This window comes from Sorex fumeus, unplaced genomic scaffold, assembly GCF_029834395.1.
Source record: "Sorex fumeus unplaced genomic scaffold, SorFum_2.1 ptg000002l, whole genome shotgun sequence".
In the NCBI taxonomy this organism is placed as follows: domain Eukaryota; kingdom Metazoa; phylum Chordata; class Mammalia; order Eulipotyphla; family Soricidae; genus Sorex; species Sorex fumeus.
Genome location: NW_026606059.1, coordinates 912218 through 935461, shown reverse-complemented (window position 1 = coordinate 935461; position 23244 = coordinate 912218). Strand labels below are relative to the sequence as shown.

The 23244-nt window shown below is 47.1% G+C and overlaps 1 protein-coding gene across 1 annotated transcript in view; it reads left to right on the top strand.

The window, feature by feature from the left end:
* Positions 1-23244, top strand: part of PRKDC (protein kinase, DNA-activated, catalytic subunit) — a 147459-nt gene that overhangs the window by 11305 nt on the left and 112910 nt on the right. The window contains exons 8-25 of the mRNA XM_056112417.1: positions 38-93; positions 179-209; positions 868-1025; positions 2138-2284; positions 4335-4499; positions 6756-6924; positions 7883-7932; positions 8537-8662; positions 11168-11317; positions 12795-12910; positions 13222-13381; positions 15078-15164; positions 15540-15659; positions 16073-16232; positions 19913-20019; positions 20340-20430; positions 21071-21234; positions 22154-22306. Of these exons, the coding sequence (XP_055968392.1) occupies positions 38-93; positions 179-209; positions 868-1025; positions 2138-2284; positions 4335-4499; positions 6756-6924; positions 7883-7932; positions 8537-8662; positions 11168-11317; positions 12795-12910; positions 13222-13381; positions 15078-15164; positions 15540-15659; positions 16073-16232; positions 19913-20019; positions 20340-20430; positions 21071-21234; positions 22154-22306 (2210 nt within the window). The remainder of the gene's footprint in view (positions 1-37; positions 94-178; positions 210-867; positions 1026-2137; positions 2285-4334; positions 4500-6755; positions 6925-7882; positions 7933-8536; positions 8663-11167; positions 11318-12794; positions 12911-13221; positions 13382-15077; positions 15165-15539; positions 15660-16072; positions 16233-19912; positions 20020-20339; positions 20431-21070; positions 21235-22153; positions 22307-23244) is intronic.

The following is a 23244-nucleotide window of genomic DNA, read 5'->3' as shown; positions in this document are numbered from 1 at the left end:
GGATTTGGAACCCAGGTGTCTTTCTCTTTTTTTCTAGATCCCCAGACTTCAAAGGAGATCTTTGATTTTGCACTGAAGGCAATTTCTCCTCAGGTAGGACTGATATCCTTTTGATTCTTTTAACTTTGAGACTTGTGATTCACACTAAGAGAAATTTTATTTTCTTTCTTATTGACAGATTGATCTGAAGCGGTATGCGGTCCCTTCAGGTATGAGTCTGTATTTAATGAGTCAGAATTTATCCAGTTCCCCTAAATGTCCAGAGAAAACATTCACCTACCCTGTGAATGAAGGTGAATGAGATGAATTAGGGTAAATAGGATAACTTCTGTGCTGCTCCACTCGCAGTTATTTACAGGAAGGCTTTTGGAGACTTGGTTTTTGGTACACAGACTTCGACATTGTCACATAATGTTTAAAAAACGGTTCAGGACAGTTTTGATTGGTCCTGACTTATGTAGGTCTCGATAGTGTTCCCAGACCTGGTTATCAGTGTCATTTGCCAGCCCCTGGCCATGCGGCTCCGGTGGGAGATTGGCAGCGCTCACGCTCTGACCAGGGCCCCTAGTCATCCTAGCTGCTAACTCCAGGTCTCAATGAACACAGCTCTTTTGTTCGTTTTTGGGCCTATACCTGGCAATACTCCTGGCTCCGCACTCAGAAATCACACCAGCAGAGTTCGTGGGACCTTACAGGGTGCCAGGGATCAAACCCAGTCGGCCACGGGCAAGGGAAGTGCCTTACCTACTGTACTGCCTCTCCTGCCCCTGGATCCAGTTTCATTTTGACGTATACCCAACGCTCCATTAGGTCTCTGTTGTGCCTTCCTTTGCCCTGTTCGAAATAGCCTGTTTCTCGCCTTTGCAGCGGGCCTACACTTATTTGCCCTGCACGCATCCCAGTTCAGCACCTGCCTTCTGGACAACTATGTTTCTTTATTCGAAGTGATGTCAAAATGGTGCAGCCACACAAATGTAGACTTGAAAAAGGCAGCGCTCTCGGCTCTGGAGTCTTTTCTGAAACAGGTACGGTCAGTCAGACTCACAAATGTTTCTCTACGCAAAAAGTTAGAGTCAGTTTGTGCACGTGCATTCGGGAAAAGTCACACAGGTTGATCTGTTAGCTTCTGTAGTCCTTTAGAAAATCACTTGGTTCCTACTCATCCACGTGGCCCAAGGAGGAGATCCAACGGGACCCACGAGCTCAGGTCGGGGTGACTGCTCGGAAGAGGAGCGCGCGTGGGGCGGGGGCAGTGGCACCGCGGGCAGGGCACTCGCCTTCGCGTGGTCGACCCGGCCAGGACCCTTGGCTCCACGTACGGTCTCTCCAGACCTGCCAGGAGTGAGCCCCCTGCTCCGCCAGTTGTGTCCTCCAAAACAGAAAAAGAAGGGACAGCGAGGCCCCAGAGGGAGCGCTGAGACGCCTCCGCCAGCCGGGGAGGCAGAGGCAGGAGGAATCGCACCTCCTTCGGGCTCTGTTGTCATGTTTAGGAATTTGGGGGCCAGAGAGAGAATCCAGCGCTGTAGGCACTTGCCCGGCTCGTGGCCAGTCTCTGGTGCTCAGGGCTTGTAGCAGGTGCCGGGACTGCACCCTGGCCCATGTCGTACACGCATCTTAACCTTCAGTCTCTCACTACTGCTGTTTCAGGAGACGCCTTCTCTTTCTTTGTGATGATCCCCCACTTCCTTATTCTTCTGGGGGTTTGGGCCCAGGCCGGGAGTGCTCAGGGACTGCTCCTGGCTCTGTGCTCAAGCGTGACCCCAGCAGGCCTCCGTGACCAAGTGTCATGAGGGGATCAGCTTGGTCGGCCGCATGCGAGGCACAGGCTTTCCTGCGGTCCTGTCTCGCCCCCCTGAAAGCTGCCAGCCCTGCCGGCTGCTGGGCCTCGGCACTCCTGGGATGCGGGTGAAGGGAAACACACTTCACATCACGTACCTGCCTCTCAGAGTCTCTCTGGGCCTCGTGCAGGCTTAGCGCGCCAAAGGGACAGGTCGTTCTTGCTGAGGTAAGAGCAGTTGGCAGGAACTGGAACAGTGCATGGGTGATATCAGTGAACAGTTGTAATCTTGTCATATTTGTGTAGACGCCTGTGTTTTGTTATTAACAAGTCCAACAAGTGAGTATAATGCCGTTGCAGGTGTCTCTTATGGTGGCGAAAGATGCAGAACTGCACAAGCATAAACTGCAGTACTTTATGGAGCAGTTCTATGGAATCATCCGGAACGTGGATTCGAGCAGCAAGGATTTATCCATCGCGATTCGTGGATATGGACTATTTGCAGGAGTATGGTTCTTTACTTGTCCTTTTTGGTTTTATTGGAGTAATATGATTTACTGCATTTTAAAATAGCTTCTCCCACTTGTGACAGTATTGTTGGTACTTTGTTGTTAAATTGTCTCTTAGTGCCTGCCGTGTACTATGACTTTGTGTATGCATTGTCTCAAATCCTCCTAAACTCTCACATAGGTGCTAGGGGTCCAGTTTTTACTCTAAAAATCAGGTCATGACTTAGAAAAATTAATTAGAAGGTACCATTAATAATTGATACGACCAAGGCATATCTTCGAAACCAAGTTTGAAGACTAGAAACGTGATGAGCTTTCCATCTCGTTCTGTTTCCCTTTGCTCTAGTTTTTGCTCTGGGGACCGTACCTGCCAGTGTTCCTCCACTCAGGACTGACCCCGGCAGTGCCCGGATACCCTCTGCACTTTCAGGGTTGAACTGGGGTTGGCCATATGCCACGCAAGTGTCCCAACACCCATGCCATCTCTCCAACCCCGTCTGTCATTCTGTTTTTTGGTTCTTGGACCATACCAGGCAGAGCTCAGGACTTGACCACGACTCAACCCAAGGACCATTCCTAGCTGGACTCGAGGAACCGTATGTGGTCTCAGGGATCGAACCCAGGTTGGCTGCAAGGGAAACCTTAATTAACTGCTGTAGTAGCTCTCGGACTCTTGTCCTTATTTATAAAATTAAAATTACACTTGCCATTACTGAAAGTTTTACAAAGAGTGTTTCTTTTGACAAGGTTTACTTAAAAATATTCAGGGGCTGGAGCTATAGCATAGTGGGTAGGCTGTTTGCCTTGCATGCAGCCGACCCAGGTTCGATTCCCAGCATCCCATATGGCTCCCTGAGCACTGCCAGGGGTGGTTCCTGAGCGCAGAGCCAAAAGTAATCCCTGTGCATCACCAGGTGTGACCCAAAAAACAAAAAGAAAAAATATTTAGAATAGAATCCAGAGAGTAGATAAAGCAGATAGGGTGTTTGCCTTGCCTGTGGCAAGATTCGATCCTGGCACCACATGTGGTCCCTGACCTCTGCCAGTAGAGCCAGGAGTAAGCCTTGAGCACCTGGGTGTGGTCTAGTAGCCACACACACACACACACACACACACACACACACACACCTGGGGCTGGAGTGCTCTACAGTGGGTAGAGCACTTGCCTTGCGTCTGATTGACCCAGGTTCAATCCCCAGCATCCCATATGGTTCCTGAGCACCATCAGGAGTAATTTCTGGGTGCAGAACCAGGAGTAACCCCTGAGCATTGTCGGGTATGACCCCAAAACAAGAACAAGCAAACAAACTCGCAAGTTGTTTTCTTTATAGTACATCTTTATTCATTACTTTATTTTTATCTTTTAATATTTTTTGCACCACACCCAGCAGTGCTCATAAGCTTACTCCTGACTCTGTGCCCAGGAATCTCTCCTGCCAGGCTGCCAGGGGCCAGTGTGCAGTGTGAGATCAAATCTGGGTTGGTCACCTCTAAGGTAAGTGCCCCACCCGCTTCACTCTCTGTGGCAAGAATTTATGGGGTGGCTTTTTTTCTTTTTCTCTCTCTCTCTCTGTTGGCCCTCTTACTTTGGTCATAAGAAAAAGCATCTGAGAAGATCCAGAAGTCAGGGAGAGCGAGGAACTTCAATGTCTAAAGGAGTTTTTGGGAAATCTGAAGCTAGAAAATAGCGTTATCGGAGCCATGAGTTAGTGGTCAGCTCTGGGAGCAGTGTGTAGTGTGGTATGACAACATAGTTTACGTTGAAGTTTAAACTTCTGGTGAGCGACTAGCCTTGAGTGATTTGGGGGTATCAGTGGTACCCAGAGTATATTTGACAGTCAGTAGAGGTTTTATATTTGAATAAATGTTTAGAAATGGAATTGCAGATTATAGTTTAGAAGCATCTTTGTAATATACGTTGTATTTTGTTTCTTTTCTCAGTAAAAAGCTGGTTAGTATTCAGTTTATAATCAATGAGAGCACAACACCACAAACATCATTGTTTTACAACGAAAAGACTAACACCTTTATTTTCATATATTTTAAAGCCTTGCAAGATCATAAATGCCAAAGACGTTGACTTCATGTACGTCGAGCTCCTGCAGCGCTGCAAGCAGCTGTTTCTCCTGCAGACGGACACTGCTGAGGACCACGTTTACCAGATGCCCTCTTTCCTCCAGTCCATCGCAAGTGTTTTGCTTCACCTTGACACTGTAAGCGGAATGGTTCATTTCATTTGGGGTCTGCTCCCGGTTTGACTTGGGGGTCACCAGAGCGAGGGTGTGGCGTGATGCCAGAGCATGACCACATTCCTGCTCCACTGTCTCATTTTCTGTATATCTCTATCTCTGTATGTGTATTTCTGTCTCACTGTGTGTGTGCTGTGCTGATAACGTGGTCTTTAATTTTTTATTGAATCACGGTGATGCACATGGGCAGAGCCTGGCAAGCTCCCTGTGGCATATTCGATGTGCCAAAACCAGTAACTATAACAGGTATCATTCCCCTGACTCTGAAAGAGCCTCCAATCATTGGGAAAGATGAGTGAGGAGAGGCTGCTAAAATCTCAGGGCTGGGACGAATGGAGACGTTACTGGCGCCCGCTCGAGTAAATCGATGAACGACGGGATGACAGTGATTCGGTGATAAACACATTTCCAAGGCTGTTCGTGATAGGGTTTCGGTCCTATGATGTTCCAGCACAGGTCTCTTCACCAGTGTACTTTTCCCACCACCAGTGTCCCCAGTTGCCAGGTTCTGGCTATTGTGAATAGTGTTGCAGTGAGCATAGAAGTGCTGATGCCTTTTCTGAGTAGAGTTTATGGAAGCTCAGTTCCTGTCCTTTTTTTTTTTTAATGCCCGTCTTGTTTTCCAAAAAAATTGGACCACTTGACCTCCCCAGCAGCAGTGCATGAGCTCCCTTTCCCCCACATCAATTTGGTTGTTTTGAGTATAATGTCTTGCAGTTTTTTAGTTGCAGTTTTCTATTTTCGCTGGGACCCTCCGGACCTCCTGGATCTTGGTGCCTGTGTTCCTCAACTCTGGGAAATTCTTAACTTCGATTTCTTTCTTTTTTTTTTCTTTTTGCTTTTTGGGTCACACCTGGCATTGCACAGGGGTTCCTCCTGGCTCTGCACTCAGGATCACTCCTGGCGGTGCTCAGGGGACCATATGGGATGCTGGGAATCAAACCTGGGTCAGCTGCCAGCAAGGCAAACGCCCTGCCCGCTGTGCTATTGCTCCAGCCCCACCTTCGATTTCTTGATTCTCCATCACATGCGTTTTCCTGTTCTTCAGGGACTCTGATGATTCTCGTGTCGTTCCTCTTGAACTCCTCCCATCGTTGTCTGGGTGCTGTTGATCCCTTTTTAGACTATTTCCCACTTCCTTTTTTATTTTTGGTGAAGCGAGAAAATTTTTATTGAAGTTTACTTAGAAAGACGTGAGAGGGGAGAAAGGGAAACGCGTGTGTTGAAGGGAGAGCACAGACTGCTCCAGGGTGGGCAGGCGGGAGACGTGTTCGAGCATGTGTGGGAGCCGCTGGTCCTGGTCTGCTGGCTCCTGACCGTCGCCCTTCTCGTCTCGGAGCGCATGGACATGGGTCCGCTGCTGCTGAGCTGTTGTTCCATGCTCTGATGGAGGTTTCTTTGATCACCTGCCATGCTCTTTCTTTTTGTCATTTCTGCTCGTGGTGGTTTTTCATCCCGACTCTTAGACTTTCTTGTGCTTTGCTGAGCACACGTGCTGTTGTCTCTCTGACAACGCTATTGCCGGCTTCGCTGCGGTGTCACTGTGGACGCCGAAGAGTTGCTGAGCGGCTGGTGTTGCTTGGTCTCGGGTGAGAATTGTTTTTGCTCGTTGGGCCTCGTGGGCGTCTGTGTGTCTTGCTGCTTCTCTAGGGTTGTCGCCGCGTGGGGTGAGTCTTCGTAGTTTTTAGAGTCCTGGCAGATGCTGAGGGGTGGGGCTGGGCGTCGCTGCCTCTGCCCGTCCTCGCGAGTGACCGAGGCGTAGCTCGGAGCAGCAGGTAGTTTGCGGAGTAGATCTGCTCGCTCGGGGTGCTGCAGGCCCGGAGACGCGCAGGGCGAGGGCGGGGGTAAAGTCTGAATCAGGGTCACAGAAAAGGCATCATTGTGAGGAAGCGCCACGTTTCCTTATTCAAAGTAGAAAAAAATTATTCACTCTTCTACATTTCTGTGTTTCTAAAAGATAAAGAATGATGCCTGGGCTAAATTGTACTGTTCACTTCTATTCTGATTTAATCACCACAATAAATAAAAGGTTTTATAAAAATCTAGCTTTTATTGTGTCTATTTGAGTTGTAATTACTTAGAATATTTGCACACTAAGGTACCAAACATTATTGTCTTTTACTATTCTTTTATATGAAGCTACCATATACTGTTGTATGAAATACTATTCCTATATTTATTTTCTCTCCTAACTTAGGGTTTTCTCTCTCTTTCTGGTAGGTTCCAGAGTTGTATACTCCAGTTCTAGAACATCTCATGGTGGTACAGATAGACAGTTTTCCACAGTATAGTCCAAAAATGCAATCAGTATGCTGTAGAAACATAGTAAAGATTTTCCTGGCCTTAGCCCAAAAAGGACCCGTTCTCTGGAATTGCATTAGTACTGTGGGTAAGTTTAAAATTCATTTTTTTATGTTGATCAATGACAAATGGTTGATATGTTTGATCTAAAGAACATTTGATTACCAGAATATTTTGTATCATTCTATTCATCTTAGAAAATACAGAATCTTCTTTTTACATCCTGATTTAAAATGTTTTGTTTTCATTTTCCTTCTGAAAAAAGGCAGAAAAAAAATAGAGACAAAGTTGTGTTTTATTTTTTAATTTTTTTGTCCTTTTTTGGGGGAGCCACACCTAGCGGTGCTCAGGGCTCACTCCTGGTGGGATGCCGGGCATCTGACTCAGGTCGGCTGTGTGGAAGGCAAGGGCCCAGCCCACTGTACTGTCTCTCCGGTTCCTAAAGTTCTGGGTTTTCAAAAAATTAAAAACTTGGGGGCCACACCTGGAGATGCTCAGGGATTGCTCCTGTCTCTGCACTCAGGAATCACTCCTGGCGGTGCACAGGGGACCATATGGGATGGCGGGGAATCGAACCTGGGTCTGCAGTGTGCAAGGCAAGTGCCCTGCCTGCGTAACTATCTCTTCAGCTCCTCCTGGAGTCATGTTTTGGACGTGTCTTTCTTGGGGGCTAGAGAGGTGTCTTGCTCAGAGCTGGCCCTCGACACCCCATCTGGTTCCCCAAGTAATGCCAGGCCCCAACCCCTGACACAGCCCCAGGAATCACTGTCATTGTCACTGTCCTCCTGTTGTTCATTAATTTGGTCAAGGGGGCCCAGTAATGTCTCCATTGTGAGACTTGTTACTGTGTTTGGCATATCGAATACGTCACGGGTAGCTTGGCAGGCTTTGTCGTGCAGGTGAGATACTCTCGGTAGCCAGGAATAAGCCCTGAAAGTCATCAGGTATGCGCCCCTCCTGCAACATCCCCTAAAGGTGGTCTTTATTGAGAGTTTAGTTGTTTTTCTCTGTTTCCTTAATTTTTGTTTTTGTTTTCTTCTTTTCAGTGCATCAGGGTTTAATCAGGATATGTTCTAAACCAGTGATCCTTCAACAGGTAAAATTTGATTTTCATCTTTTGAAAAATTTGTCTTGACACTAAAAGTTTGAAATGCAAATACAGGTTTGTTAGGTTTGTCTGCAAATACAGAAAAGAAAAGTAGCCCTTTCAGTCATGAGCCACGCTTTATGTTTTGAAAAGTACAGAACCTGTAAAGCTTTTCTGGTAAATAAGCTTGTAGGTTTTGAAACGTCCTTATGTGTAAAGTTACACTGGTACGCATTTTTTATGAAAAGGGAACGGTTTAGTTTTTGAATGTGTAAAACATGCTTTCGCTTGTCATGGGAGGCCTAGAGATGCCTTGAAGTTACAGGAGGCAGAGAGCATTAGAAGCTGGCTCATGTAAGGAACTGATGTAAATGATTTTGGTACTTTCTTCGGACATTGTTTAGACATACATGCGAGTGTATTGTTGTGTTAGGGCTACTCAGAGAGTTCATGACTATTTTCAGCTGGCTTTTTATTAACTCTCTGTAATCTATGATCTTCATTCATCAAATCGACAGTTGTTTGGCTTAAGGAGTTATGGACGCGATTAAGTTCTGGCAGTCGTGTGTAGTTTTTGGGCTCGTGAATATTGGAATGCTGTGTTCCTTGCCAGGGTGCAGAGTCTGAGTCTGAAGACGCCCGAGCCTCAGGAGAGGTCAGAACTGGCAAATGGAAGGTGCCCACATACAAAGACTACCTGGGTCTCTTCAGGAGTCTCCTGAGCTGTGACCAGATGATGGTAAACGTGATCGTTGTAAAGTCTTACAAGTGCCTCTTTATGTTAAACAGCTTAACAGTAACGTGCATTCTTCAGAGTAACTAGTAGTTCTTCTTTATGGTTTCCATAGCTTAATGCTAAAGCTATTTATTTCAGAATTATTTTTTTCCCACTCTTTCTAAATAGTTAAAAAAAATAGTTCAAGGGGCTGGAGAGATAGCACAGTGGGTAGGGAGTTTGCCTTGCACGTGGCTGGCCCAGGTTCGATTCCCAGCATCCCATATGGTCCCCCGAGCACCATCAGGAGTAACTCCTGAGTGCAGAGCCAGGAGTAACCCCTGTGCATCGCCGGGTATGACCAAAAAAGCAAAAAAAAAAAAAAAAGTTCAAGTAGGGCCTGGAGTGGTAGTACAGCGGGGAGGGTGTTTGCCTTGCACGTGGCTGACCTGGATTCGATTCCCAGCATCCCATGTGGTCCCCTGAGCACCGCCAGCAGTAAATCCTGAGTACAAAGCCAGAAGTAACTCCTGAGTATTGCTGGGTGTGACCCAAAATGTCACCCCCCCCCAAAAAAAAAACCTTCAAGTAAAAAGTTTGTGTTTTTACAATTTTTTTTTAAAAATTGAATCATCGTGAAGTTACAAAGCTGTTACTGATAGGGTTTCAGTCATACAATGTTACAACACCCGTCCTTCCACCAGTGTCCGTTTCCCACCATCAGTATCCCCAGTTTCCCTCCCGCCATCCCCACGCCCTCCCTCCCCCAGACTGTCTCTAGGGCAGGCACATTCCCTCTCTCCCCCTCCCCTCCCTCTCCCCCTCTTTCTCTCCCTCTCCTCTCCTTTTCCCTCTCCTGGGACTTTATGGTTTGCAGTATAGATCCTGAGAGGTTCTCATGTTCGTTCCTTTGCGTATTTTCTGCACGCAGTTTTTATCCAGAGTGATCATATCCAGATATCTGTGTCATAGTGACCCCTTCTTATCCCAACTGCCCTCTCCCCCAGCACTTGAGGCAGGCTTTCCACCCTGGACCCATCCTCCTGGTCCTTGTTTCTACTGTCCTTGGGTATTAATCTCATGTCAGGTTTCTTAGAATCCACGTAAAAAGTTAAAACAGCACTTTAAGTTTAGGTGCTGAGGGGGAGATGGAAAACCTGTTGTTTAATCAGTGTGTTTAAGACTTGTGTGGCTGAACCCTCACGTTAGCATTCAGTAGTGGCTTAATATAGTTGATGCCAAGTTCTTTCTAGGAGGGTGAACTCCCTACCCCCTTAGGGGAGCTATTCTCTTTTTATTGTTTAAGATGAAGATGAGTGCATCTATTGGTATGAAGAATTCTAGTGCACAGCTTAGTTACATCATCATCATCTGTAATTTTAGTGCTGCCTCCCACCTGGACAGAGCAGGAGTACAGCAGATAGGGGGCTCACCTTGCATGCCTTGACTTGGGCTCAGTCCCCGGCACCCTGTACGATGCCCTGAGCCCCACCAGGCGCGATCCCTGAGTGCAGAGCCAGCAGTAAGGCCTGAGCATCGCAAGGTGTAGCCCCAGAAAAACAACAGAAACCCTCCTGCCTAACAAATGTCTAGCAGACATTCCTTTCACCTCTACTATAAGCCACCAGGGAAATCAGACTTATCATATCTGTTTGTAAAAATTCTTTTTTTTTTCTTTTTGGGTCACACCCAGCGATGCTCAGGGGTTACTCCTGGCTCTGCACGCAGGAATTACTCCTGGACGTGCTTGGGGGACCATATGGGATGCTGGGAATCGAACCTGGGTCGGCTGCGTGCAAGGCAAATGCCCTACCCACTATCCTATTGCTCCAGCCCTTTTTGTAAAAATTCTTAAGAACCTTTGTCTTCCTACTCGTATCCTTAGGTGATGTCTATTCAGTAAAAATTCTTAAGAACTTTGTCTTCTAAAAGAACAGTTATCAGAGTATTGCATTTGATATTTTTTATTCTGAGTGATAATAGATATTGTTAAATTTTGAGATTAAGTTCCATAGAATATTTGAATAAAGTCAGAGGAATTGGCTGGTATTTTTGGAATAGGAGAATTAATTTTACTTCTAAATTCATCCTGAGGATAGATGTTTATATACATGTATTCTACATATTTGCATGTATGTGAATGTGTGGTTATGCATGCATCTGTATGCGTGTGTAGATGTATGTACGTGTGTGCTCAACTGTTTAACAATGCATAATGTGCATGTGTATACATAAACAAGTCAGTAAATTTGAATGAAAGCTTTGACAGTGATTAGCCTGAGTCTTCTTATTTGCTAGTATGTTCTTAGTGTTTGATACATGATTGGATAAGTGTATTACCTGACTAAAAAGATACTGTCTAATATTGACAGGTGCCTGTATTTCATAGTTTGAAAAACTTGGCTAGATATGTTATTTATATTAATATGACATATCTAAATATGTATCTCCATCTGTATACCTCTTAATGTTTATTTAATACTTATTTTTTGCACAAAATTTTGACTTTCGTTACCTTTTTTTTTAAAGGATTCATTTTTAGCAGATGAAGCATTTCTTGTGAATTTCTCCCTTCAAAATCTGAGTCATTTGCTATATGATGAATTTGTAAAATCCATTTTGAAACTTGTTGAGAAATTGGATCTTACGCTAGAGAAACAGAATGTTGGAGGACAAGAGGTTAGAATTTTTTTCATTAACTTTGCATCATTTTCTTCCCAACTCTTTTTGTATATAAATATTCAGTGAAAAACAGCTTGCTTATAGTGTCTTATGAAAAATTGAGTTAATATATATCATCGTTGGATTTCTGTTTGAATAGCTTAATGTGTCTTAATGTGAATAGCTTAATATTGTATCTGGATTTTTCAAAACTATTATATGTGCTAAATCAAATCAATTTTTTAGAAGTTGTTTGTTGTTCCTCATTCCTTAGTAATGGGGGAGTCAAACTATTTGATGCAGAAGTTACTTTTTGGTAAGTGAGGGTAACTTGGGATTCTTTTTGTTTTTCTTTTTGGGTCACACCAGCGATGCTCAGGGGTTACTCCTGGCTCTGCACTCAGGAATTACTCCTGGACGTGCTTGGGGGACCATATGGGATGCTGGGAATCAAACCCGGGTCGGCCGTGTGTAAGGCAAACGCCCTCCCCACTGTGCTATCGCTCTAGCCCCTAACTTGGGATTCTTGTTCATGGCTGTAGAAGCCAAACTCTGGGTGCAAGGTGCCTGTGAGCTCGGAAAGAGTCGACACAGAGAACTCAGCCCAGGCGCTTTCCTCGGCTGGGGGCCGCCACCCGGCCTCGGGAAGGGTCAGCCTGAGCTCAGTGCCGTCAGGACCTCTTGTCTGGTGTGATAGACCTGAGAAGTCGACAGATTCTGGTGGGACTTGCTTTGCTTTCGGATCCCAGTTCTCTCTCAGACGAGCTTGTCCCAGTTAGGGTCCGCATGGCGAGTTCGCCCCAGTTAGGGTCCGTGTGCAGAGCTGATGCCTGGAGAGCACTGGGCGGGGGGCTGGAGGCAGGACCCCAGTCCCAGCCTCTGTGCTGCCTTTCCTGCTCTTGCAAAGCAAGATCTGACCCCACACTGATGGTCAGCTTGATCTGACCCCACACTGATGGTCAGCTTACTGCTGACACTTCACTGAGTATAGAGTCACTCTGTGAAAAGCGTATTGGGGGCTGCAGAGAAAGGGGTCAGGACCTTGTGCTTTGAAATGTGGTTCTGGAACGCAGCTTAACGTGTCTTGACTGTTACTGTTCATTTTCCGTTTCTTAGTTTGGAGTCTTTCAGCCATTATCCTTTCTGTTCCATTTTCTATACTTTTGACATTCAAATTCTGTTATCATTACTCAGCCCCTTCACATTTTTTTACTTGACTGTTCTTTTTCTACTTCACTTTATTACCTTTCTTGTTTTTTATTTAATGTTTCTGTGAATTCTATCATCTTTTCCATATATATATATGCAGTCTTCAAAAATCCCTGTATTTTTCTTGATTTTAGCATTCCTTCCTCAGACCATTAGACCTTGACTATTTAAAGGTTTATTAATAATTTGATGAGTAAATGTGCGATTGAATGGAATTATGTTGGCTGTGGTACATTTCTTCTTCTTTATATTTTTCCCCTCTCCCTTAATGTATTTTCTTTTTAAGGATGAAAATGGAGCTCCTGGTTTGCTGGTTATCCCAACCTCAGATCCAGCCGCATACTTGCAACCTGTCAAGCCTAAAGATTTCTCAGCTTTCATTAATTTGGTGGAGTTTTGCAGGTATTTTAAGAAAGTAATAAAGAGTGAAAATGATCAGTTGTTGACTGTAATGTAGGAAAAAGTAAAAGGTGGAATGATTCAAAAAGATGGAAAATCTGAAATTGTCGTTAATCTTCCTTTAAACTGTTTCTAGATCCACTAAGTTGGTAGTAACTTTTTAATACTGAAAAGATCCTCAGGAAGTGAACAGGAAATATAGATACTCCTGGAAATGTAATGGAATTGTAAGCCTGCTTATTTTCCTTATGATGTGAAAACTGGATAAAAATATTAGTCTGCTGAGAATTTCTACACTGTTTTGGTTTCAACAGAGAGATTCTTCCTGAGAAGCACGTGGAGTTTTTCGCGCCCTGGGTCTACTCCTTTGCCTACGAGCTGGTTTTGCAGTCCACACGGTTCCCGCTTGTCAGTGGCTTCTACAAACTGCTTTCTGTTGCTGTGAGAAACACTAAGAAAATAAAATATTTTGAGGTAAGTGTTTCTTGGAAGGCTCTGGTGCACGTTTCTAAGGTTATGTGAGTATGTGTAAGTGCGTTATAAAATATAAGATCGGTCGTAATGCTTGCACACGTGGAGTGCCCCTTGGATTTATCCACCTATGCCGGGGTGTTTGCACACACTTGGTGCAGTGCCCAGAGCATGCGTGCTCTGCTCTGGGGCTGTGGGTCGCAGGGTGAGTGCTCCTGGGGTCCGTGTAGTGTCAGGATTCTCCAGAGGCAGGTGCTTTACGCAATGTCTGTGCTTGGGAAATGGGCAGAATGACAGCGGGCATTTCCCTAAGGTGCTTGGCATGCAGAGTTGGGCCCCGGGCACTGCACGGTCCCTCAGCCCTCTGGGTGGCCTGGTGGCCCCTGGCAGTTCTTGGCCACTGAACCATGAAACCGTGACACTGCTGGGTCTGATCCTTGAGCTGTCCAAGTGCCGCTCGGGAGGCCCCCAGGCCCCCAGTAAAAACTTGATAACATGAATTGAAATGAATGACACAGAAACATTTTCACAGGGAGTGTCGACTCTTCTTACCTTCAGGCACTGCTTATGTGCGAGTTACAGCGCACACCTGTTGAGAATCATCTGGCTTCTAAGCACCAGATCGAGTGTCAGAACAGAACTCACCGGGCCCACGCTTGCCTTGCAGGCTGAGCAGGCTGAGCAGGCTGAGCAGGCTTCAGTCCCGAGGCGGGAAGTCTCCGTGGCCCCTGGCGCCAGTGAGTGGGACCCCAGACAGATAGACAAGAACAGATCACACTGTGGAGGACATGCGTGTTCCCCAGGCCCCTGCAACCAGCAGTGTGTCATTGGGAGGCCACAGGCCTTGGAGGATCGTGTGTTCCCCAGGCCCAGAGGACCAGCAGCACCGTGTCACTGGGAGGTCTCAGGCCTTTGAGGACACACGTGTTTCCCAGCATGTCACTAGGAGGTCTCTGGCCTTGTCGGTTTTCTTCTCAGAGACTAGAGGCAAGGCCCTCGATTCTGTCTGCTTAGCTGACCTGTAGGTCAGTGAAGCTGTTGAACAGTTGGAAAGTCACTATAGTGACCAGGGGCCAGTCGTCATGAGAAGCTTCACTGCTTAGTTATGGATGAACAGCTCTCCTGACTTCCTGGTGTATATATTGGAAAACAGGGAAGGGAGAAGAGGATTTTGTTTGGGGACGAACACTTGGTAGGACTCGGGCTTACTCCTGGCCGGGCTTAAGGGACCGTGTGGGGTGCCTGGATTAAACTGGGCTCATGTTCCATGCAAGGCCAGTCCCCACCCACTGTACTCTCTGGCCTCAGGAGATAAGGATTTTTTGAGAACTTAGACTTTGACCACCCACCTCCTCTTTTCCACTTTTTTTTTTCACTGACCTCTGATTTACGTGGGATTTTTGTTTGTTTGTTTTGGGCCACACCCGGTGGTGCTCCTGGTTCTGTGCTCAGGATCTTGGTAGGCTCTGGAGACTGGGCTCAGGGCTGAAGTCCAAACCGGGCTCGGCCTCGTGCAAGGCAAATGCTCCACCTTCTCTGTTAGCTCTCCGGCACCCTTAAAATGTTAAAGCTGATTTTTCTCCCCTCTTTACAAAACTTTGGTAGAGTAAAAAATGATAAATGACTGGGAACTGGTGAATGAGAACACAGAATCTCTAGACGTTTGTTCGTGGTACTAATTTGTGATTTTATTTCACAGGGAGTTAGTCCAAAGAGTCAGAAGCAGTCCTCCGAGGACCCAGAGAAGTCCTCTTGCTTCGCTTTGTTCGCGAAATTTGGCAAAGAGGTAATGTACAATAAATTATGGGCTGCTTAAACACGAATGTTTAAGATAATTCGTAGTGATCCGAATACTTAAATTTTTGTTTGGTCAATCCAAATCTACAGTATGGTTTTAGAATAACACTAAAAGGAAATTGTTACGTATCTGAAGTCCATTGTTTTTGTTGAATCAGTAACAATTCAGTAGATTTATCTTTTTCATATAGTGACAGTTAAGTACTTTAAGAAATAAAATTTTTGTGGGCATCAGTGCTTAGTTTATAAAAGAAGGAAGTGTCCTGTTCAGTAAAGGCTTTCCGAGTATTCGCACTTGAGGACCGGGTACATCATTTGGTTTCAACCAGAGACTCTCTAAAGCTGCAGTGTCTTTCTCCTTCAGGTATCAGTCAAGATGAAGCAGTACAAGGATGAACTCTTGGCCTCCTGTCTGACCTTTGTCCTGACCTTGCCCCACGACATCATTGCCCTTGACATCAGGGCCTATGTTCCTGCACTGCAGGTGGGTGCCGGGATCACACACTGCTCTGTGTCCTCGCCTGGCTTGGCGGTCTCAGCGGGTGGCCGGGGGTAGCCTCCTTCCAGGGCTGCTGTCACTGAGTGGGGTGGGACTTGGCACACTCGGCGTGGCCTCTGTCAGCCTGATTGTGACGTGATTGGTGTGTGCGAGGGTCAGGCCCTCACTCAGTGTCCAGTCTCACTCCATGCGCACACACACACACACACACACACACACACACACACACACGCGCGCGCGCCTGACACTTATTCAGTGACTGTGGCATCAGATGTGCCCACTTCTCTTTAGCAGGGTCCCACCCTAGGGCAGTGGAAAGTCTTAGTAAAATTAGAAGCTCTAACTGATATTTTTTTTTTCCTTTAAACCCTAAATTCTTTGCTTTCATTGTCATACAGATGGCCTTTAAACTGGGCCTGAGTTATACCCCATTGGCTGAAGTAGGTCTAAATGCTTTGGAAGAATGGTCACTTTACATCTGCAAAAGTGTGATTCAGCCCTATTATAAAGATATTCTACCAAGTCTTGATGGATACCTAAAAATTTCAACCTTATCAGGTAAGATTTAGAAAGGACTGTGATGCATCTCTTAATTAAAACTGTAATATAACAACACAATTGCAGTAGAACTTCGGAAAGTTGTCTTTTGCCGTATTCTAAAACTTGAACTTGTTACCCAGAAATGGCAGGAATAACGAATATTTTATTAGCATGAAAGCAACTTCAGTTGGAGAATCAGGTCTAACCAGCACAGGCTGGTGAGAGAAAAAGTGAGGGTCTGATTTTATGCCGAGTAGAGTTAGGGTACTGACACAGCCTACACATATGAAGAGGGAAAAAAAGAGCATGTTTATGTGAGGGGGTAAAAGAAGGTCTGGACAGTTGAGGAAATGATTCTGATGACACAGTGTACTGAAAGTGGAGTGGTGTCCGCAGGGGTGCTCATGGTGACCGGTGTCCTCTGAGGAGAGCTCTGCACTCACCTGGGTCTGTGCTCACAGTGACTGGTGTCCACTGAGGAGCGCGCTGGAACTACCTGTGGTTCCCTGAGTATTATCAGGAGTGACCCCTGAATGCAGAGCCAGAACCCTGAGCCCCACCGGGTGTGGCCCCCCCAACAAAAGACGTGTTTTGCTCACATTTGGGCATTCACGCTTGTCGGCTTCAGTTTGGTGTCTGAAGATGTGTTTTGACGATGGGGGCTCGGGGCCATGGCCGTCATGCTAAGGGCCAGCAGCACACGCCCGGTGGCACTCGGGAGCAGGCCGACCGGCGTCAGAGCTGAGTCTCTGCCCCCGAGCTGGGTCCGTGCAGGCTCCTGATCACCAGCCTGGATCCGAGGGCTGGAGAGAAGGCGTGGCCTGTCCTGCCCGTGGGAGGTCCCACTCATTCCCGGCCCCACCCGGGTGCCTGAGCACTGCCGGCTGCGCCCCGCAGGACGCTGAGCACACTCGGGGACGTGGCGTCCCTGGGGCTTTGGCACCGCGGGGCCCCCCCGGTGGGTCATCCCTGGCTTTGCCGCCTTGGGTCTTTGCTTCGTGCCGCCTGCTTGAGACTTGCTGGTGTTGCGCTATCCGTGGACCTTGTTCCATTAGGAGCTCGAAATTTATTTTTACTTGTTTTGGGCTGTTAGGCCACACCCGACAGTGCGCCCGGGGTATTCTGGCTCTGCACAGGAAATTTTCTCTTGGCGGGGCTCGCTGGGACCGTGTGGTGTGCGGGGCTTTCCAGGGCTGGCTGTGTGGTGGCAGGCCTCCCGCCTGCTCTGCTAGCACTCAGGCCCTGCATTTTTTTTTTTTGGTATAACTTCGGTTTCTAGTAAAGAAATTTTCTCGGATGATATGTATTTGGTGTAGTTAGTGATTTTATACATGATAACTATTTAAATTTCATCGATTTCACGAGACCCCCTAATTCCATAACATTCAGAGGAATTTCTGGATTTCTCGTTCGGTGAGTGGATTTCCAACTCTTGAGGTGCTGCTTTTGTTTTTCCACTAGGAGGAGTTGCAGCCCTTGCCTTGGGCTAGTTTAGATTTTTCCCTCTTCTTGCGCCGGGCTGGGGCAGGTCTCTCCGTTCTTTGAGCCCTGCGGGAGCCAGTGTGGGTTTGCACTTTCTGGCTGTGACCTTGCTGGATCCCAGCTGAGCTCCTAGCTCGCCTGCTGTGCTTGGTGCTGAGAGTGATCCTGTGTTTCCCGTGACGTGCAGAGGGACCTTGGCTGCACGGGTGTGTCTCACCCACCCTCAGCTGCACAGTGTGCGGCCCTAGACCCTCAGCTGTGTGGGTGTGCGGCCCTAGAGAGCCTCAGCTGTGTGCGTGTGCCTTGCTGTAGACTCTCAGCTGCACTTTGTTATGGTGCCTCAGCTGTGTGGGTGTGCGACCCAGACCCTCAGCTGTGTGGGTCTGTGGCCCCGCTCTGGACCCTTAACTGTGTGGGCTTGCGGGCCTCACCAGGGACCCTCGGCTGTGTGGGTGTGCGGGCCTCACCAGGGACCCTCGGCTGCATTGTCAGTGTTACACGTTAAATATTTTATAAATATTCATTTTCATAATCAGATTTTATGTTCCCTGTGCTAGCTTGATTTTCTGGATCTACGTGATGTTTCTTCTGTTGCGTGACAGGGCATATCTTAGCAAAGCAGCAGTGTTTGGGGCCTTCGTGATGCCTTGGATGCATATGCCGTGACCCCCGTGGAAGCTTACTCCTAAGGGGCAGAAACGGAAAGCTCCGGACTAAGGCGATTCCAGCTTCATTTAGAACGAGCCCCTCGGGTGGCGCTCTCCGCTGCCAGTATTCCTGTTCCCCAGCAGGCTCGCCCGTCGGCCTTTCAGCACCCGTCGGTGCTTCTTATCAGCGTGCCATGATGAGACTCGCAGAATTACTCTCCAGCTCCAACTCCGTGCTTCTGCTCGTTGGGGTTCTAGTGTGCGCAGTAGCTTTGCTTCTCGCCTGTTTGTTTTCCTAGGGACCCTGAGTCTATTTTTCCCTGATCTTCGTCATTCGTTCTGATGCTCAGATGGTCCCGGCTCATGCCCATGCGTAGGGAGGGGACCCGGCTCTTTGAGTAGTTTCTTCCTGGCACAAGGTGATCGATGTAGGGTTTGGCTCTGGAAACCTGAAGGAAAGGAGTTGTGTTATGAAAACCCAGGGGAATGCTGCCACTCGAAGGAAAGATCAGACTCTGGCCGTTGACCTCAGCCGAGCTAGGACTGACGGGTGTCATGTTGAGTGAGTCAGAGGGAGGAGCAGTCCCGTGTGTCTCACTCAGCCGTGGGTGCAGGCGGACAAAGCAGGGAGTGGACGGGACCCGTGGCGACCCTGAGCTTGATTGATCAAACTCTGATTCCTAAGGAAGAAGTTGAGAGTGAAGAGCAAACTAGAGGGGAGACGGCGGTGGGGCACTTTGGTGTTGCTGGGGTGCAGTGACGTACATAAGGGCCATAAACAATATATTAGAGTATCCATGTTGCCTAAACGACAACTGTCGCACTGTCCTCCCGTTGTTCATTGATTTGCTCGAGTGGGCCCAGTAACGTCTCCATTGTGAGACTCGTTATTGTGTTTGGCATATCGAATACGCCATGGGGAGCTTGCCAGGTTCTGCCATGTGGGCAGGATACTCTCGGTAGTTTGCTAGGTTCTCTGAGAGGGGCGGAAGAGTCGAACCCAGGTCGACCATGTGCAGTGCAAATGCCCTACCCGCTGTGCTATCGCTCCAGTCCTAAACGACAACAAAAATTAAGTAAAGTAAAGGCCCTCCCGTTGATCATCGATTTGCTCGAGCGGGCCCAGTAACGTCTCCATTGGAGACTTTGTTGTTACTGTGTCTGGCATATCGAATACTCTCGGTAGCTTGCCGGGCTCTCCGAGAGGGGCGGAGGAATCGAACTCGGGTCGGCCATGTTGGCTGGGTGCAAGGCAAACGCCCTACCCGCTGTGCTATCGCTCCAGCCCTCCAGGCTGGAACAAAAATTAAAAATTTTGGAAAATAGGATGTTTAGGCTTTTGCCTCTTGGTGTCTGTCCAGTACTCTGGAATTTGCTGCTTCTCCAAGGAGCCATGCTCTTTTCAGTGGACTGTGGTGCTTAGAGCCAAGCCGGCCACTTTGAATATTTCCAGGTGGTGAATTCCAACTGGGGTTTTATGCCTGTGTTTGACAGTATACTGCAGTCTCCCTGACATGTAGCAGAGAAACGGCTAATGCTGTTTGTCGCTGGTTTTGTTCCCGTTAACAGAGGACACCCAGGAGACTTTGCAAGCACCAGCACTTGCCCGCGCTGCCCAGAAGGGATTTAATAAGGTCGTGTTAAAGCACCTGAAAAGATCAAAAGCCGTTTCATCGGTAAGAAATTCCTCGTATCTTAATTAGTTAATTTGGCTTTTGGGGTCACACTTGGTGATGCTCAGGGGTTCCTCCTGGCTCTGCCCTCAGGAGTCACTCTGGTGGCGCTCCAGGGACCATATGGGATGCCGGGGATTGAGTCTGGGCCGGGGATTGAATTTGGGTCAGCTGCGTGCAAGGCAAACACCCTCCCCACTGTGCTATTGCCCCAGGCCCTCTGATTTTTAACTTAGGTTTTTGTGAGAATCAATTTCCATTTTAAATTTTATTGTTTGCGTACGTTGTATATATCTAACATGTTTGTATATTAAAATTTTCAGAGTGAAGAACTGTCCTTACAAGAAATAAGACTTAGAGTCGTGAAACTGCTTGGCTCATTAGGAGGACAAGTAAATAAAAATCTACTAACAGGTAAACCTTCCTTTGAAATAAATTAACCTTTTGTAGATATGTGTCTTCTTAATTTGGGGCATAGGCAGTCATGGTCCATTCTAATAATGATTCTGCATATGATTTGCAGATTTTCTAATTACACAAGCTAATATTTTGCCAAATGAAACATTTAGAAACAAAAAAATGTTTGTTTCTACCACCTGATTAATTCAGCAGGGTAGTGTTCCAACTTGAACTCAAATTTACTGAAATTGGGGATGAAACATTCCAGGCAATTAAACTTACTTAAAATTATTTTTTAATTATTTTTGCTTTTTTGGGGTCACATCTGCCAATGCTCAGGGGTTACTCCTGACTCTGCACTCAGGAATTACTCCTGGTGGTACTCGGGGTACCCATATGGGATGCTGAGTCAGCCGCGTGCAAGGCAAACGCCCTCCCCGCTGTACTATTGCTTTGGCCCCCAGCGTTCAATAAAATGCTTAATTCAACATTTTTAATTAAGATGAACTCTAGAAACAATGCATCATTGATTTCTAACATAATTACACACAAGAGAAGAACATGTTAAAATTATAAGTGCTTCGATTATATTAATAAGTTATAGCTGTTGGTAATAGAAAATGTGAATTAAAAATGCTTTTAATCTTTTTAACAGCTGCAACGTCAGATGAAATGATGAAGAAGTACATGGCCTGGGACAGAGAGAAAAAGCTCAGTTTTGCGGTCCCGTTCCTTGAGATGAAGCCCGTCATCTACCTGGACACCTTCCTGCCTCGACTCACAGAGTTAGCACTTTCTGCTAGTGACCGACAAACCAAAGTACTTCTGCTTTTTATTTCACTCATTATTTAAAGCCCGTTGCTTTTAAGATAATGTAATGTTAGGAAGCAGGTCACGTGTTTCTGCCGTTCCAGTATCATTCGCTTTGAATTTTCTAAAATGAGAGAACTGCTCAGTTATCAGAGGCGGTTAATGCAGGTGAAGCGTCAAGGGATCTAACTAGATAACCTGGCAGTACTCCTAACCTGCTCGTGAGGGAGTATCTCGGCCTCTGCTTGATGACCCTCTCAGCTTCAGGGGTCAGGAATCTCTCTCTGTCTCTGTTCCGGGGCCCGTGTTGCTGGTGCTCGGAGCTCCCTCCTGGCTCCGGGCCCTGGGCTCCCTCCTGCTGCGATGGAGTCATACCTGAGGCGGAGAAGAGGCTGCGTCTGTCACGAGCAGGGCCAGCAGCATCCGCACTCTTATCTCCTGGGCCTAGTTGGAGACTATCGATTGTAATTTTTAAAGCAGGTGTGTTTTTTTTTTCAAAGGCTGCCAGTACACGTTTTCTGAAAGGCATCATGGGAAGTGTGCTAGAAGGGTTCACAGACGAGGCAGGGGGCTGGGTCCTCCGAGCTCCGGCAGGTGCAATCCCTCCCCCCGCCCCCCGGACTCCAGGAATGAAAATGTGCTAACAAGTAAAGCACATTCTGTAATTTGTAGCCGGTGAATATATTTCTCACGAGTATTTCGATTATAGTTTCTAAAGTTTTCTTAACCATTGTATACAGATGGAAAAAGATAGAAAGAATGATTATATGCAGGATATGTTATTTCCAGTTAGCTTACATTTCGGTATGATTATCTGCTACACAAGGTCTTTTTTTTTTTTTAAATAGTGGTTGAGTTGAGTATCATTTTAAAATAGTCTCTTGTAAGCCTGAGAACTAACCCTTGTCGAACGCCTGGCCTGCTCTAGGTGGCGGCCTGTGAGCTGCTGCACAGCGTGGTTGTGTTCATGCTGGGAAAGGCTGCGCAGATGCCTGAGAACAGCCAGGGCCCCCCGCCCTTGTACCGGCTCTACAAGAGGACTTTCCCGGTGCTGCTTCGCCTCGCCTGTGATGTCGATCAGGTAAATGGAGGAATCTTAGTCTGAAAACCTTCTCAAGCTTTTAGAAGTTCTGTGGGAATTCAAGAAGCCTGCTGGGCCCGAGCAGTAGTACATCAGGTCGCGCGTTTGCCTTGCAAGCTGCCCTCCCGTGTGCCATCCCAGCCCCCGGTGGTCTCCGGAGCCCACCAGGATGATCCCTGAATGCAGAGCCAGGAGTAAGCCGTGTGTGTGGCCCCAAAACAGACACAAACAAAACAAAACAAAGCAAACCAAAGAGTTGCTGTGTTTTTGGGCCAGAGAGAGAGAGAGTACGCTCACCTTGCTGCTGACACAGTTTGAACCCCCAGCATCAAGACACAGTTCCCCCAGCACCTCCGGAAGGGATCCCTGAGCATTGCTGGGTGTGGCCTAAAAATAAAATTTCAAAGTTGCTGTGATTGAAATTACTGACAGACCTTTTGAGTTGGGGAGGAGTCATTCTGGATCTGTTGGTGTGGGCCAAGGAGCTCGATCACAGGGCTAGTATTCATGTGTGTACCTGGGACCCCAGGTCTGATCCTTACCACTGCAGAGTCTTTGTGCACCCCTGGGAACAGTGTCCATCACTGCGGGGTGTCACCACAAAGTAAAAAGAAGGAAAAGATACTGCTACCCCAGATTCTTTGATTTGATCTCTCTAAGAGAGAGAGGGGCCAACGAGAGTATCCAGCAGGAAGGGCGTTTGCCTTGCATGTGACCCAACTGGGTTGGATCCTTGGCATCCCATATGATGGTCCCCCAAGTTTGCCAGGAGTGATCCCTGTGTGCAGAGCCAGAGTAACCTCGGAGCACCATTAGGTGTGGCCCCCCAAACCAAAGATGAAATGACCTGTGATTGGGGAATTATAAAGGGAGTCTTGATATGCTGTACGTCTTGGAACCACTGTGTCAGCAGTTACCCAAAGCTGGACATCTTCATC